Source organism: Xyrauchen texanus, chromosome 29, assembly GCF_025860055.1.
Source record: "Xyrauchen texanus isolate HMW12.3.18 chromosome 29, RBS_HiC_50CHRs, whole genome shotgun sequence".
In the NCBI taxonomy this organism is placed as follows: Eukaryota; Metazoa; Chordata; class Actinopteri; order Cypriniformes; family Catostomidae; genus Xyrauchen; species Xyrauchen texanus.
The window spans coordinates 16,721,012-16,739,181 of record NC_068304.1 but is presented as its reverse complement, the minus strand read 5'-3'; the positions used below and the strand labels follow the sequence as shown (position 1 = coordinate 16,739,181).

Sequence of the window (18,170 nt, the reverse complement as noted above, 5' to 3'; positions counted from 1 at the left end):
ATACTTTTATAATACAATACAACAGAGTAAGAATAGTGTCTATTTATTTATAAAAAATAAATCATCATTACCTCAGTATAAATACAAAACCAGTTAATGTAAAGTCTCCATCAGGACGAAAAATAAATGAGTGTGTATCTTTGAACACATATGTGTAGCCTGGTGTTGACATACTCATGGATGAGAAAAGGCATTTGTGTTCATCTGACTGTGTGCATGTCTACATAGGGCAACTTGTTTCAGATTATGTGCATTCTTTCACTTTGTGTGTGTTTTTTGTGTGTGCGTATGGCAGCGGGGGGGTGGTGTTGATTTATGTGTGAGTTCCCTCAATGAGTTGAACAGAGCAATAAGGGGCTCTGAGCTCAGCAGCCCCTCATCTGAGCCCCATCTCACCCCTTAATTTGCTTTCACAGACCAAAACTGGCTGGCAGGGCAACACGCTTTCTGTTCCACCCTTTGAAACGCTCCAAAAGTTGTTTTTTTTCTTTGTATTTGTTTTTTTTACTTGGAGTGGAGGGGACGGAGAGAGAGAGAGAGAGAGAGAGAGAGGAGGAAAAACAAGAAGACAAAGTAAAACAACGTAACACTAGATCCTTGGCTAGTTCTTGCACCTTCACAGCAGAGAGTGAACAGGTGGGCTAAACTGACACAAACGACATCTTTAAGGAGGAGGCAGGTGAGTGGGAAGCAGAGATCAAGTTAAAGAGGACCAGAGAGATCAAACGAATGAATGTGGTTTAGCAAGTGAAGCTGAGAATGAAGTTTAGAGGAAACGTTGATGTTTTCAAACTTTTGATGAATGATTGCCTTCATGCATTTTCCCTGCACTTCATCCTCTTTATTGCTCTGTGTTCCTGCACTGTTTATGTAATACCATGAAAGTGCTTTGTATTCATTGTGCATGCAGGTTTTGAAGAGGGAGCTGTTTGTTTGCAGTTTATTTCTTTATTATTGAACAAAATATTGCTGTTTTCCCCTGAAAATAAGAGATTATGGTAATTATTGGTAAAATGTAGAACCAAGGGCTCATGTTGTATGTCTCATGAGATTATTTATCAGTGCAAAGATGCGATATAGAAGCTTTTAGAACAAAACAGACACTTGTGTGTTCTTGGAGCACCTCCAAGCCCCTGCTTTCTCTAAACGGTGAAGAACGCATTTTTCAAAAGCTTAGCAGGTTGCAGTTATGTCACTGTAAAACCCAATATTTTTGCTTCATATGTTTTCTCAAGTGTGCCAGTTAAGCAAATGTTCATGTAAATTTGTTGAATGAAGCAAGATGTTGAAATTGCAAGAAACCATTTCGTCTCAGTTTTATTTGTTATGTTGGCTAAATATTTTAGAGGCGCTATTTATAAAGTTACGCAAGGTTTGGCAGTGTGAATGAGAGTAGTCTGTCTTCTGATGTAATATTGATATCTACTGTAGTATGCTTTGAAAGGCACAATTTAAAACTATAGTAGAGTTAACACAGATCTTCATGGATTTGCACTGACATTTCATCAGATAATTTAGACAATCTTATCCAAACTCAATATGGGCAAAATGTTGGAACAGCAGAATTAAGTTATAGAATACAATTATTATTATTGTCACTTATAAAAGTGCCTTAATCCACATACAAAATTTTCACAAAAATAACAGATTTTAATGTAGGGCTGCAACGAATGATTATTTTGATAATAATCTAACGATTATTAGAACGATTATTCGACTATTCTGAGGTTATTGCAACGATTAATCTTTAGCTCTTTATCTATTATTCAGCTTGTGCCCTGACTTAAAAGGTTGTATTAAATATGCTTACTAACAATAAAGACAAAATCATCTTTTAAAAATATCTCTAAATGACATTCACAGAATTAAAGGGGGAAAAAATACTTTTTGTTAAGTTTAATAAAAATATTTGTGTAACACTTTCCACTAAGGAAGGGACAGGAAACAGCGTCAAAGGTAAGGCTTCTTTTAATCTTTTTTTACTTTCACAATATTATCACAACAATTAGTTTCTCTTGGCTTGGTGTCGGGCTCTCCCCCTCGAGGCTCTCCGTTTTCTGCTTTTTATGCCGCTCTCCTCACGCTACTGCAATTAGACACAGGTGTTAGACATAATTTGGCCCAGGTGTGGCGCCCTTACCGCTTCTCTCTCCCGGACGGGCGCTTGACCACGCCCCGCTGCCACATACCCCCACCGCCCGACTCAGGCGAGGCGTCATCCGGCCTGCCTACCACTCCCCATTTCTGGAGAGGAAGTCGGCGGCAGCCATCTGCACCCGGTCTGTGGATCACCTTGAATTTAAAAGGCTGGAGGCGAGATACCAGCGGGTGATCCGGGCGTTAGTATCCTTCATGCGGTGGAGCCACTGGAGTGGGGCATGATCCGAACAGAGGGTGAAGGCCCGCCCCAGCAGGTAGTAGCGGAGGGTGAGGACCGCCCACTTGATGGCCAAACACTCCTTTTCCACGGTGCTGTACTTAGTCTCCCTTAAGGAGAGCTTCCGACTAATGTACAGCACCGGGCTCCTCCCCTCCACCAGCTGCGAGTACGGCCCCCAGCCCTCTGTCTGAAGCGTCCGTCTGCAAAATAAAAGGGAGAGAAAAATCAGGTGCATGTAAAGCGGCCCCCACAAAGTGCAGCTTTAATCTGCGTAAGCGCCTGTTGACACTGCTCCGACCATTGGACGGATCTGGAGCCCCCTTTTTAGTGAGATCAGTCAGCGGGCTGGTGGCGTCCGAATAATTAGGCACAAATCTTCTGTAATAGCCAGCCAGCCCCAGGAACTGTCTCACCCCTTTTTGGTCTTAGGTCTAGGGCAAGTCGCATGTCGCCGCAGTCTTTTCAATTTGGGGGCGCACCTGGCCATGACCCAAGTGGAACCCCAGATACCGTACCTCCACACGCCCAACCGCACACTTCTTAGGGTTTGCCGTGAGCCCGCCCGTCGCAGCGATCTCAGGGCGGCCCTCAGATGATGCATGTGCCGCTGCCAATCATTGCTATAGATGATAATGTCATCCAAATAGGCAGCGGCGTGCAGCGGTATCGCGGTCTGAGGATCCGATCCATGAGTCGCTGGAGCGTGGCTGGGGCCCCGAACAAACCGAAAGGAAGCGTCACAAATTGGTGTAATCCAAGCGGCGTGGTGAAGGCTGTTTTCTCGCGGGACATTGGTGTCAAGGGGATCTGCCAATAGCCCTTTGTTAAATCCAGGGTCGAGTAAAATCGAGCAGTACCTAACCGATCGAGCAGTTCATCAACACGGGGCATTGAGTGCGCGTCAAATTTAGACACCGCGTTGACTTTCCTGTAATCCACACAGAACCGAACCGACCCATCACTCTTGGGAACAAGAACAACCGGGCTGGACCAATCACTGTGGGATTCCTCTATTACTCCCATATCGAGCATTGCATCTAATTCTTCCCGAGCGACTTTCTTTTTATGTTCGGGTAGCGATAGAGGCGACAACGCACCACCGCGCCCGGCTCGGTCTCGATGTGGTGCTGTATGAGGTTCAGTACGGCCCGGAGAGGGAAAACACGTCCGCAAACTCTTTTTGTAACTTCGGAAACCTCTGTGAGCTGCAGCGGTGAGAGCTGGCCCCCACAAGTGACCGGAGTGTTAAGATTGTAGTTTTTGTTTACCTCCGGTCCGAGCTCCGCCCTCTCCGGAACTACCGTGGCCAACGTCACAGAGGCCGCCTCCTCCCTCCACAATTTCAGGAGGTTGAGGTGATATATTTGACAGCGCCCCCTCTATCGGTGCGTTTGACTTCATAATCGAGATCCCCTACTCGTCGTGTGACCTCAAAGCGGTCCTTGCCACTTGGCGAGTAATTTTGAGCTTCGATGTTGGGAGTAATACAAGCACTTTATCTCCGGTGCAAATTCCGTAGCTGAGCACCCCTGTCATACAGCCGGCGTTGGCGTTCTTGAGCTTGGAGCAAATGCTCTTGTGTTAATCGCCCCAGTGTGTGGAGCTTTGCTCGAAGATCAAGAACGTATTGAATTTCATTTTTGGCATTAGAAGGTCCCTCCTCCCAATTTTCACGGATGACATCGAGGACACCGCGAGGCGTCGCCCGTACAGCAGCTCAAGCGGGGAGAACCGGTGGAGGCTTGCGGGACCTCTCGTGCCGCAAATAACAGGGGTCTAGCCACTTATCCCAATTTCTAAGCGTCATGCGTGCGCAATTCACGAATCATGTTCTTGGCGTTTTATTAAACCGTTCCACTAGGCCATCTGTCTGAGGATGAGTAAGCGCTAGTCTTGAATCGATTTAATGCCCAAGAGCTTCGTAAAGTTAGCGAAGTGTCCGTGACATAAAAGTTGTGCCTTGATCGGTGAGGATTTCTTTCGGAATCCCCACCGGGAGATTATCTTGAAGAGTGCCCCTGCAACACTACGTCGCGGAGATGTTGCTCAGAGGCACTGCTTCCGGATATCGCGTCGCGTAATCCACTAGGACTAACGCGGCGATGTCCGGCGTGCTGACCGTTCTAATGGCCCGGCGAGGTCCATCCCAATTCTTTCGAAGGGGACCTCGATTAATGGTAGAGAGCGCAAAAGCGCTTTTGGGGTGGCGGTGGGTTTACCAGCTGACATTCGCGACGCGCCGCACACCACCTGCGGGCGTCACCGCCAATGCCCGGCCAATAGAAGCGGGCTATTAGGCGGAGAAGTGTTTTTCGTTCCCCTAGGTGACCGGCCATAGGATTATAGTGAGCCGCCTGGAAAACCATTTCCCGGCGGCTCCGTGGAATCAATAATTGTGTTACTTCCTCTTTTGTTTGAGCGTCCTCGTCACCCTGTATAAGCGATCTTTAATAAGCGAAAAATCACGGATATGAGGCGGCGACACCGGCGGAGTTGTTGACCATCGATTACTCTCACTTGGTCAAAGCGTGCTTAAGGGTATCATCCGCGACTGCTCCAAGGGAAGTCCCCTCCGGGAATTCCGGAGAGGAGGAGCGTCCACCTCGCCCCTTCCCACGTCACTTCGGAGCAGTCGAGGGCGGCCCTGGCTCCGCCTCCCCGCCAAAGCATCGCACATCACACACCCCTTCACTCTCGCGCAGGACCCATCCGCACAAACTCCCTCCAATAACTTTCTAAAATTCGGCCAATCCGTACCCAAAATTAGCGGATGGGTGAGGCGAGGACTAACAGCTGCCTCTACACTATGTTTTTCTCCCTGAATTTGATCGCCAGAGTCACCACGGGATATTTGTGAATATCCCGTGTACCACCTTACCCTCACCAGTTTAGCTGAGCCCAAAGCCCGGGTTGAACCAAGCGTTGGTGGATGGTGGTCTGGTTACAGCCGGTATCCAACAAAGCTTGGTATGTACCCTGGATTCTTACGGAATCCGATGCGCTCCAACCCGATCGGGGGCAGCCTGTGGAACATCGGAGACCCGTACCACGCCCCTATTTCCATCAGCGGGCACTGATCCGGAAGTGGTCGGGTCCCGCACCTCCAGCAGACCGGCCCAGGCGCTGCGGCCGCACCGTGCTGGCGGAGCCCCCACCTGAGGAGGAGGCGGCTGAAGGATGGAGAAAGGGCTTGGTGGGCGTTCCCAAGACCCGGGGAGTTGGGCTGAGCAGCTCCACGCCTGCGGGGGGCAGGAGCGGACCCTGGGGAGAGAGCAGAGCGAGAGGGAAGAGGGGAGGGAAAAAAACAGGGGAAGACACAGGGAAAGGGGAGACAGACAGAGAGGGCTCATCCGCCCTCGGAATCGCCGCCATGTGGTCCTCCGCGAGCGGACGGCTTCCTCCAGCGGCGCCGGGCGGTGGCACTGGACCCACTCGGCCGTCTTCGGGGCAAGCGCTGGACAAACTGCTCCAGTACCACCTGGTCGACGAGCTCCTCGGCGCCGCGGTCCAGCGCAAGCAGCCACCTCCGACACGCATCACGCGGGCCGTTGGGCGACGCGAGCGGGCGGTCGGATTTCTCCAGTTTTAAGGCCGGAAGAGTTGGCGACTTTCCTCTGGGGACCGACCAACCCGTTGCAGGATGGCTCTTCGCAGATCGTTGTAAGCCAGGAGGCTTGTTGCCGGCAGTTGTTGGGCCGCGAGTTGTGCTTCCCGGACAGGAGAGGGACTAATCGGGCTGCCCACTGGTCTTGGGGCCACCCCAAATCTCCGCCGTCCTCTCGAAGAGGTCGATGAAGGCCTCTGGGTAGATCCGCCGGCCCCATCTTCTGTAGCGCTGGTGGGGGCAATGTGGCGTGGGTGTCGGGGTCGCGGCTGCGGCTGGAGCGGCCTCCTGGCTGAGGAGGCTCGGATGGCGAGCCGGTCCTCTGCTTGAGCCCGCATGATTTCAAAAAAGCGGCGATCCTGGTCTTGCGGAGCTCAAGCAGGGATTGTTGGTGGCTCTGGTGGAGTGTCGCGAGGGACTGGAGGACTTCAGCCAGCTGGGAGGACTCTATGGGGCGACTCTGTTCCATTATTATGGTTTTTTTTTATGTCCTGGGTTTCGGCACCAGTGTAACACTTTCCACTAAGGAAGGGACAGGAAACAGCGTCAAAGGTAAGGCTTCTTTTAATCTTTTTTACTTTCACAATATTATCACAACAATTAGTTTCTCTTGGCTTGGTGTCGGGCTCTCCCTCTCGAGGCTCTCCGTTTTCTGCTTTTTATGCCGCTCTCCTCACGCTACTGCAATTAGACACAGGTGTTAGACATAATTTGGCCCAGGTGTGAGCGCCCTTACCGCTTCTCTCTCCCGGACGGGCGCTTGACCACGCCCCCGCTGCCACAATTTGTTAAAAAAAAAATATTGTTATCAAGTGTTTTGTCTTTTTTCCATTTAAAATTGTCAAAAAAATCCTTTAAACAAGATACATTTACTTGAGAAGCAACATATAAGATATTTAGATTTTAAGAGAATTTATATTAAATATACAGTAAGTGTATTTTGTATACATGTGTATTTTTTACTTGGTTAAACTTCTGCGAGTGCAGTAAAGACAAAATATACTTCTATTCAAGATGTCTAAATATCTTATATGCTGCTTCTCAGGTGAATGCATCTTTTTTTTAAGAATTTTTAGATAATTAAAAATATTTGTATTTTTAATATTATATTCAACATTCTATAGCTGCTAAAGTAAATGTACTTTGTTTTAAATAAGTTTTAGATATTTATTTTGGAAAACAAGTAAAAAACAAACAAATCATAAACGTATTTTATAGCAGTGTATAATGGGGCGAAGACTACCTCTCTCACTTTTCTGTTCACTTCAATCCATCTTTAACTCTCTCTTATTAATAAAGCTGTGTATTGCCAATTTTCTTCACGATAAGAAACACAGTGACGCATATATTATGATTCAATAAGTCGTGAGCCAATGCGTTATGATCAAGCTTTAGCAAGTGCGGGCTCGAGGGATGAGCGTCCTCGCAACAGAGTGCGCATCAGCCGGGTGCAGTTTCAATCTCTCCCACTACACGACTTTCAAAGATGTCGATCGTGGTACGTTCATATTACACAACTCAGTGTAAACTCGGCATTAGATCGGAACATTCATGCAACTCATAGAAGAGGTGCTGACTACACATAAAAATTATTGTGTCGGAATTTATAGTTAATTCTGTATTATTTGAACTTTAATAAAGCTATAATGCATTAATATAACACACGGGCGAATTCTTTAAAGAGCTCCGACTCTACTTATTCCACAAAGAGAGTGCTTTTGTATTTACTTATTTGGTATTTTGTATAAATCCCATGTACTTTGCAATCTACATCACCTGAAGCTGTTTGGAAAGTTTAGTGTGCATCTGGACTGTGAGCTGTGTAATTCTTCCTCTCCTCAGTCAGTGCTGCTCTCATCATTAGAGTTTATTGTGATCCCATGTTACGTTAAATGAGATCAAACGACTATTCTACAACGAACATATTTGACGTCAATTTTTTATTGTCGACATTGTCGATAACGGAACCCGAAAATTATTTGGACACTGATTGTTTTTGCCATGTTTCAAAGTCATGTAAATGTCTCCAGACACTTTCGTTACTTTTGCGACTGAACATTGCCAAAGAAAATAACCTAGCTGTATGTGTAGGACTAAATTGGATGCAGATTGGTGTTAGTGATGTCTGTTCCGTGAAAGAATCCATTTGGTTGAATCTTTTAAATTTTATTCAATTGAACTGATCGAAACGATTCAAAAAGTGGTCTGAATGATTTGTTTCACGAATCACGAATATGAATCAAAATCAAAATCAAAATCACAAGGGAAGCGTGCGCTGGGCACCATGTTCTGTCTGTCTCAACTGAGAAAGACAAGAAACTGATAATGTAAGTTTAAATCTGTTTCCAGACAAATTAATAAACAGTACTGATGGACAATGTTATTTTGTTACCTCATATAAACTAGCTAAATGAATTTAATTTTCTGGCAAGCTTTACTCTTCATAGGTATAGCACAAAATTAATGAAATCTAAACTGTCAATTTGCTTGATTTTTGCACATTGTTCCTATTGTGCACTTTGTTATTTTTGCACTAGATGAGTGTATTTACGCACTGACTGATTGGTCAGAGCAGTTCTTGAGTTAACTCCTAATATAAACTCCAGTGGCACCAGCAATCAAATTAGTTGCTATGGGATTAATAAATTGTTCCGTAATTTATGGGATTACTTGTACTTTTGAAACTTAAGTAAATTTAATATCAGTTACTTTAATATTTTTACTTAATTATATTTCTCATGGGCTACTTTAACTTTTACCTGAGTTCTATGAGTTATTTTTACTCTTAAGTATGACACCTGAATACTTTAAACAACACTGTTGGAATTATGATTGCCTAGGATACTGCTGATGTCAAGATGTATATTGAAAAAGGCCAACATCCATTGGGTTGCTTCAGAAGACTGTTGTTTTTACCAAAAAAAAAAAAAACTGTCAGCTGTGGTTGCCAGAATAATTATGTAAAAAAAAGACAGTAAAAATGCAAACAACTTTACAGAACAACCTGTAAAGTTAACAGTTTAAAATGGTTGTAATGTAGATGACCATGCTGGCACTGTAAAAAATTATGTTAAAATTACAGTAAAAAAAATATCATAACCTTGATATAAGCCTTCTGAAACTGTAAACATCTGCTTTTTACTTCATAAGGTATTTTTTAATCACAGTAGTAACTAAAGAACGGAACATGGTGACATGAAGTTCACCAATAGTGACTCTTCCAGGAGCAATGACCAATAAACATGTAGAGTGCTCAGTGTCACTCACGCAAACACTAAACACCATGAGGGTAACACATGTGAGATTTAAATAATGCAGTAAACATGAACTAAACTACATCAAATATAAAACAGAACAACCTAAAGTACATAACTAATATTAAAACTAATATTAAACATAATTATTCCCATGAAATATAATGAAATGTAATGGGTCACACAGGGAATTCTGGGAACGCCCGATTACATTTTTTACTGTAATTTTAACAATAATTACTGTAAAGTACATGTACTCTCTTGTTAAACATAATGTAAGTTTTTACCATTAATTATACAGGAAAAATCTTACTTTTTACATCTACAAAACAACATTTTATTGTAAAAACTACTGTATTGTCTTTTAAAACATATACAAAAAATTACTGTATATTTTACTGTTAATGTTTGTTAATCAATTAACATTTTATTTCTGTAGCATTGTTACAGTATTTTAATGTTAAAATTACTGACATTTTTTACAGAGTGGCTTAAACCACTGGAGTATTATGGATTACTTTCATGCTGCCTTTATGTGCTTTTTGGAACTTTAAAGCTTTGGTCAAAATTAACTTGCATTGTATGGACCAACAGAGCTGAAATATTCTTTAAAAAATCATTGCGTTCTGCAGTAGAAAGAAAATCATACTCATATGGGATGCCATGAGGGTGAGAAAATTATGAGAGAATTTTCTTTTTTTGGGTGAACTATTCCTTTAAGTTTCAGAATACTTTTTGGGGGCCTCTGTAGTTCTGTTGTAGTTCTTGGTTGACCTTCAATTACACCAAGAATAGTGACAAATATCATGTTCTGAATGACATTTAAAGTCCTTTGTGAACTGAGAATTCAAATTGAAATCTGTCAATAACTTGTAGGCCATATGCTTTACCTTCATCTTAAAATCTTTGCATTTAGTGAGTTTTTTTGTGTCTAGTCAATGTAAGAGATTTATATTCAAAATGTATATTTTTTGGAGCTATGGATATTAGGATGCAACGAGAGGAGGCATCAGCCCAGGAAGTGTTCAGCTATGCCCAGATGTCCACCATGGAACGAAACAGTGGGCTTGGGACACTGAGTCGGCATCTGGAGAGAGAGAGGTTGGAGAGAGACAGTTACACAGTAGATGTCAGGGCCAGTGACCTGCAACTGGATAAACCTGGTCCATTACATCCCTGCTTTAGCTACAGAATATGGCTTTACAGTGTCGTCATAGGGGTAAGAGTTCAAACCTAGGAGTTTAGGATTTTGACCAATTTGAAATAAAGAAATGTTATGAAGTTGAAAGAATATTCTTTTTTCAAATAAGCATTGCATAAGCACTGAATTTGTGACATTGAGAATGGCAACTCCTGTGTGCAAAAGGTCAGATTTCCTTGCTTCCATTGAAGCACACAAGATGCTCTTTAAAACATTTTCAAATCATGCTGGGATTGCATGGATCATCAGGTTTTGCATAAACTCGGGGAGTCTAGTTTGAAATCAAACTCTCATAAAAGGCATAGTTCACCCAAAAATGAAAATTCTCTCATTATTTACTCACCCTTGGGATATGGGCGTGTATGACTTTCTTTCTTAACCAGGACACATTTGAAGACAATTAGAAAAAGATCTAAGCTCAGTAAGTCCTTAAAATGCAAGTGGATGGTGATCCGATTTTTGAAGATCCAAAAATCATAGACATAAATGTCATTGATGCAACTTCAGCGGTTAAATTAATTGGTGCAAAAAAGATCAATATTTAAGAACATTTTAACTCTTAATCATTGCTACACACCCGTGATATCATGAGGTTGAGTAAATAATAAGAGAATTCCAATTTTTGGGTGAACCATCCCTTTAAAGTCAAGGGGTACTTTCTTCATTTTAATTTCTCAATGTTTTTAATATTTAACTCCAATTATTATGTTGATAAAATAACTTGTAATTAAAATTTTAATTACAAAAAAAATGCAATAGAGTTTTGTATCCCACTGTATTTAAGGATTGAGTGTGTCCATCTTTTTCTGAACCCCAGAGTAGCTTGCTGATAGCAGCAGCTTTCTCCCTATACATGGGTAATGTGTTTCCAGCTGCAATGGACTACCTGCGTTGTGCAGCTGGATCTGTGAGTATCTCTCCTCAGGGTAGACCTTCACAAATTAATATGCTCATAGATGAAGCTATTAGCTGATTTGAAGTTGACATTATGTTTGGCTTACTTGATTTCAGAGCATACCAGCTGCAGTGGTGAGCTTCACTATTGCCAAGAACAGACAAGTTGCAGTGAGTGAAAGGATATTTTTTAGCAAATACATAAACATCATCTCTGCCAAGTTGTAAAAGCCTTCTCTGAACTAATAAACATTGGATGTTAACAAGTTCTTTGGCCAAATTAACTGCTTGAATCATGCATGTAAGATAGATTTAAAAGGCCAAGCAGGGCCATAGCAAGGAATTCTGGGCCCCCTGTCTGTATATTGCCCCTGATCTATTAAAAAAATACAGTTTAACAATTTGTTGTGGGCCCCCTGGAAATTTGAGCTCCTAGAATTGTTACCGCATTTCACCCCACCAGCTATGGCCCTGCAGCCAAGAGATTGCTGCTGTATGTAACTCTTCCTGTGTTTGCAGGTGTCTGATTTTCAAATGGTCTATGTGTCTTCCTTTGCTGTGACAACAACTTGTCTGGTGTGGTTCGGATGTAAGCTCGCTATTAGTCCCTCGGCCATCAATGTAAGAACATCACAACTATAATCCCAGCAATACAGCCACTAAACTGTAATGTGCATGTTACATCTCTATATATTAAAAAAAATGCCTGTATTGTAACAGTTACATACTATTTTTTATCTTCAAGATTAACTTTAACCTGCTCCTGCTTATTGTGCTGGAAGTGCTCACGGCCAGTACTGTTATCTTATCAGCACGCTCGGCTGAGGACTGCTGCAGTCATGGAAAGGTGTGGCCATTTACATATAATCCTCCTGGGACCCAGCAACTAGACTTTTGTGCTCTGAAGAGAACTGAATTTTTATGTATCAATGCAACCCACAGTTTAAAGCAGGGGCGTGGCCACAAGGGTGGCACGGGGTAGTAGCTGCGACCCTAAAAATTAGCTTCACCCCCCCAAATTGGACAGTTAATATGTCAAAGCTCGTAAACTGGAGATGCTGATTTAAACACAGAGTCAGTATGCAACGGCATGGTCAGTAATATTGGATTATGTACATATATCGTCAAACCAGAGGTCAGGTTCCTCTTGAGTTTTTTTTCCACTAAATAAATAAAGTTTTTTCTTTCTTCTTTTACTTTCGCTTGATCACTGAGGGCTTTAAGACATTAAAGCATGATTTTCTATAAAGCTGATTTGAAACTATGTTTATTGTTAAAAGTGATATACAAATATAAATAACTCGAGTATAGACAAACATTTTCCTCAAGAAAAACTTGAAAATTGTGAGTTCATATTAGTTTTTGTCATTACAGTCCAACAGAATACATGCAGTTCTATTGCTTAAATTACTTTATTATAAAGTTCTACTTTTTGTCGCCAATATCAGACACTGTTGTGTCATTTATAATTTAAAAGACATTTATGTTTAATCCTTGAATAAGTTTGAGTGAAACATTTGTGGGTGCTGTTTTGTTTTTTTTAAACCGTATCGTATCGTGAAATTTGTGTATCGTTACATGCCTACTTTCTTCAAACACTAATGCCATGGGGGAAAAATCTAATAAATTTGCTTGGTCCCAGGATGATATTATCTGGATATTATGCCCATGATTTAGTGTATTTGTCTGTAGCATATTTGAAACGCATTTTATACGCTCTCTCTCCTGTGTATATCTCTCTGCTTTTTTCTTTTCTTCATTGCTATCATCCATCTCTTTCCTCCAGCCAGTCTATGATGGCCCTGTGGTTGTGTCCCCGGCTTTGTTCCCCACTCGTCTTCTCAAGGCTTTTGCTGTGAGTTGCCTGCGAATGAGTGTGTGTGTGCATGTGTGTGTGCGTGTGTGTGTGTGTGTGTGTGTTTGTGTGTGTGTGTGTGTGAATATGTGTGTACACTGATTTATGATGTGCACTGTAGATATTCGGCTATTTCTGTGATGCAGGTAATTGAGGTTATAGTGGGCATCTCTGCTGTTTTTGGAGGGATTATCGCTCTTAATTTGGGTGCTCTACTCCCAGAACCATACCTCTCAGTCACTTTCTTCTGGATTCTGGTAGCTGTGAGTATTGATTTAAAAATATTATTAGATATATTAGTCCAGTTTATAATCCATTTAATGCAATATTGGTTCACTGCTAAACTGTTTATGTGCGTGATAACCCCTGCAGTGTTTCCCCAGTGCCATTGCCAGCCATGTAGTGGCAGAATACCCCAGCAAGAGTCTGGTGAGTCACCAATAGTGTATTTTCAGCATTAAAGCAATCCAGACAAACGTTCCAGGAGGACAGTAACAATTATAATGAATTTAGCCCATCTGTTTGTCTTTTCTAAAGTGCGATTTTCTCTAAGGACTGTCGCTCTGCTTCTTTTTTTTTTCTTTCCTGCTCCCTTGGTCTCCCTCTTTTTCTCTCGTACCCACCAATCACAAACTCTGCTGTAGGTGGAAATGCTGATTGCTGTAAGTAGTGTGACCTCTCCACTGCTTTTCTCAGCCTCTGGATTCTTGTCCAGCAGCGTGATCAATTTTATTACGATTTTTCTACATGAAGTACCATTAGCGAAGGTGAGTTCAATTTAGTTATTTTTGTGCACCGAATTACATCAAATCAGTTCCAATATGTCAGCGGTTAAACTTTTGACCCCCTTAAATGAATAGTTGACCCCAAAATGAAAATGGTGTCACAATTTAATCATCATCGTGCTGTTCCAAAGCCCACGTGCTGTTATTTTGTCTGTGGAACACAAAAGGAGCATTTGAAGAATCTTAATGCAGCTCTGTTGCATACATCTGTATGTTGCCTTAATTGATTTGAGACAATGAAGGGGAACATTTTTAGTAGTATTGGAATATAGCACACGAGTCACATGGACTAATTACAGGTATATGGTGCTTTTATGATGTTCTATGAACAGTTAATGTATGCAAAAGAAATGCTTAGATTCTTCAGAAATTCTCTTTGTGTTCCACAGTACAAATAACAGCATATGGGTTTGAAACGGCATGTGGGAGAGAAAATAATGGCAGAATTTTAAAGGTGCAGTATGTAAGATACAGAAAGCCATGTTATTAATGACACATGTGGCCGTTAAGTGAACTGCAGCCAGCTACCTGTTGCTCTTGCTCATGCTCACACTCCATAGGAACACGAGCGAGCGAGCATCGGCCAAAACAATGACGTAACGTACAAAGAGACTGAATGTGATTTACTGGCATCATGCTGACAGATGAGGTAGCATAATTCAAATTAAACAGTTATGATTGTTTTACTACAAAACTTGAGACTAAACTAAAACTACTTATCTGCTAACATAGCATACTGATAAACACATACAGGTACATACTGAACTATACCAGACAGTTTACTGTTGCACTGTAATGTTATGTTGCACTATTGTATGTTTTGTATGTCATAGGTTGTACTATGATCAAGAAACCAGCATATTTCCTTAATTTGATCCTGTATACTTGAGAAGATTGTTTAAATTATTTGAAAGTTACGAAGCAAGGTAGCTTGCATTTCGTCAGTGTTAACAGGAAAGATCAAGTTAGTTAAAATGACAGATATCAATCCTAATGGCACTATATTTCACATGCTTTGCAGTTATGTAAGCTTACCTGTCCAATTAGAAGAATGCCAATTCAGGGTTGGTTTTGATCCCTAAAACCGAATGAAGGTCCCTCCAGGAATCAAATGCTCTGCCGGTGTTCACTGTAGTTTTTACTCGACCACTATCACATTCCCGCTAAGCTTGACGGGATTCAGTAGATAAATGTTTTTTTTTTTTTGGCTTACTCTGAGTTTGTGTAGTAGTCGTTGTTGTACTGGGAGCCAGATGTTTGCTGGATTCCATCTCTAAGACAACGTTACCTAGTGTTGCAGTTTGTTGACGCTGTAGAATAGCAGAAGAGAAACACTGAGGCAAAGCTCTCGAGAGCATGCATAAATGTCACATCCTTTGGATTTTCCCGGCAAAACCGTCCCGCTTCGTTCGCATGAAAATCAGTCTACAGGCTTTAATAGGCAACCTAGGAAGTCCGGGAAGGGCTCGTTTTTTATGTTGCATCACAAGCCGTTCCCACATTGGCAAAAAAGGGTGAATATTACATGAAATTGTTACATACTGCCCCTTTAAAGTAAACTATTTGGTAGGACTTTATTTTACAGTACTGTTCTATATTTACTTACTATATAATTACAACAGCTACATTAATTACTAGATACCCATATTAAGTAGATGTAGTTCCCTAATATTACTCAGTACTTTCTTTGGTAAGTGTTCACTGTAAATATACTGAATGTACACGTACTGTAAATAAAGTGCAACCAACTATTCCTTTCAAATATAAACCTGTGATACTTTCTAATTTTTACACCCATTTTAGAGGTTGTTTAAAGCACATTAAGGTTGTGAATGTGTGTTGTGCATGCAGCAATCATATGACATACTGCAGCTTGTCCTGATGGGGCTACTGCTGGTGCAGGCAGTGCTGACATTAGCCACCATAGTGCAGTGTGCTTCCTACAAGAGCCGTCTCCGCAAGGGAGCAACTGAATGGGACACAAGATATTGTGAGGTAAACACACAAATTTCCCACCATATACCATGACTAACAATACAATTTAAAGGGTTTGTTCTTCAGCAGAACACATTTGAAGAAAAATAGAAAAATATCTTAGCTCAGTACGTCCTTAAAATGCGAGTGGATGGTGATCAGACTTTTGAAGCACCAAAAATCACAGACAGTCAGCATAAACGTCATCCATACGACTCCAGCAGTTCAATTAATGTCTTCTAAAGTGACATGATTGCTTAAAGTTAAAAAGTTAAATGGTACTTAAATAGTGATTTTTTTTTCACACCAAAAGTGATTGTATCACTTTAGAAGACATTGATTTAACCGCTGGAGTCGGATGATGTTTAAGCTGACTGTTTGTGATTTTTGGTGCTTCAAAAGTCTGATTATCGTCCACTTGCAGTTTAAGGACCTACTGAACTAAGATATTTTTCTATTTTTCTTCAAATGTGTTCTGGTGAAGACAGAAAGTCATACACATCTGGGATAACCATGAGGGTGAGTAAATGAGGATATAATTTTCATTATTGGGTGAACAGAGCACCTTTAAGAGTACAGTAAGTGTGTTGTATACGTGGTGTATTGTTCTTACTGACTGTGCATGTACTGTTAACAGAGATAGACAGAAAACTTTGTACTACACCCTCTGTAGTGTGATGAAAGCACAGGCACCCAGCAATGGCAGTGCTGTTCCAGCCATCTGACTCTTGTCACAATGGTGGTTGTTTTGATTGACAAAGTAAAATGCCAAGGTGGCCATTGGAATATGACATCAGGTTATTTCTTTTCAACCTCTGGTGTCAGCATTTCCTCTCCTCTCATTCTTTATTTACAGCAACAGACGTCAAATGGCACACTCAATAAGTTTGACAAAGACAAGGCCTGGAAAGCAGTGGTGGTCCAAATGGCCCAGTGAGCAAAGATACATGAATCAGAGGGGGAAAAAACAGAGAGAAAGAAATTGAAAGATGAGTGTGTGTGGAGGATGAGAATGTCGCTGGAAAAGCTTACGGAGACAGTGATTGAACAAACATTTGCAAGCATGAGAGGAAATGGAATGATATGGATGAAGCAACATAACTGGAATCATCATCTAGTTCTCAAACTTGCTGACACTTATTTTGTCATAACCATCACCTGACACTTGTCATCATGTATCTGTAAAAGATTTTATTGAATAAATGACAGTTTAGTCAGGAAAAGAACCCGAGTCACAATGTGTGGCAGGTTTTTAGCAAGCTGTTTAAAGTTGTGTCTCACAATCATGAATATAGTCTACTATAACAGTCTGAAATAGAAATCATAAGAAGAGCAAATGGTTGAACCATTTGAACCAGTATATATGCAAGTAAATTGTAAACCGACTATGCATTTACAATCCACAGTACTTGTTCTGCATTATCTAGATTTAGACTGCGAACAGGTATATTATATAAGAAGATGGCAGAGTAGAGGCTAAATATGTGATGTCTTTATGAATTCTAAGACACTGTAAAAACCATATTGCAGTTCAGAATGTTACCATGTGCTTAGCTGCCTTCAACAGTTTCACTTCATTAGATTTTAAATTTGTACAAATGTAAAAATGTAGGTTCTACATTGAACTGGCATTGAAGATCAATACAATTCAGAGTATGTTTTTTGTGGATTGTGTACACTAATTTTAGAGATATTTAGTAAGAGTCTAATGTGCAAGCAATAAAATATGACAAAATAGAGACTTGTGGAAAATATATTTTATAAACATTCTATGAACCTTAGTCAGGTGAGGACAATGACCTTGAGTTTCCCTGCATTTACCACAAAGGTGATATAAATATACAGTGTACAGTTCGAAACGCAAATGTCAATTTTAAATTCCTAAACATTTATTTTGCAAATAAAATAGAAGTAGAAAAACAAGTCCTGCAACAGATGACATGGCCCCCACATAGCCCTGGTAGATGAGTCGATAGTTGAGAAGTGGGGAGAGACACGGTGAATATACACATTCTTTTGAATGGACTGGGGACAAAAAGTAATATATATTTTTCCAAAAAGATAAACTCAATTGCTGCTCGAGTCCGCCATGACAGTTGTTGACTGAAAGAAGAAAACCCACTCTAGTTCCCCTTGTGGCAACGCAGAGAAAGCAATGCGTACTTGTGCTGGGTTATGAATTGAGCACTGATCATTATATATATATATATATATATATATATA

General features: G+C 41.4%; 1 protein-coding gene across 2 annotated transcripts; it reads left to right on the top strand.

Moving 5' to 3' along the window:
* The first annotated feature begins 460 nt into the window (after window positions 1-460).
* Window positions 461-17,701, top strand: mlc1 (modulator of VRAC current 1). 2 transcript variants are annotated; one of them, XM_052097422.1, is made up of 12 exons: window positions 463-679; window positions 10,216-10,457; window positions 11,257-11,346; window positions 11,451-11,504; window positions 11,853-11,954; window positions 12,079-12,180; window positions 13,120-13,188; window positions 13,335-13,451; window positions 13,561-13,617; window positions 13,833-13,955; window positions 15,825-15,968; window positions 16,804-17,701. In XM_052097422.1, exons 2-12 carry the CDS (start codon window positions 10,218-10,220, stop codon window positions 16,882-16,884), a joined length of 1,179 nt encoding a protein of 392 aa, XP_051953382.1. In that variant the 5' UTR covers window positions 463-679; window positions 10,216-10,217; the 3' UTR covers window positions 16,885-17,701. The 2 variants fall into 2 exon arrangements, with proteins under 2 accessions (XP_051953383.1, XP_051953382.1); XM_052097423.1 differs by lacking the exon at window positions 13,120-13,188 and having other exon boundaries at window positions 461-679.
* Window positions 17,702-18,170: the final 469 nt, after the last annotated feature.

Excerpts from the sequence above, each read along its gene's own strand:
- mlc1 (XM_052097422.1), top strand. The coding sequence starts at position 10,218 with ATGGATATTAGGATGCAACGAGAGGAGGCATCAGCCCAGGAAGTGTTC. Across the intron at positions 10,458-11,256 it reads TTTACAGTGTCGTCATAGGG|AGTAGCTTGCTGATAGCAGC; the intron begins GTAAGAGTTCAA and ends TCTGAACCCCAG. Across the intron at positions 13,956-15,824 it reads ATGAAGTACCATTAGCGAAG|CAATCATATGACATACTGCA; the intron begins GTGAGTTCAATT and ends TTGTGCATGCAG.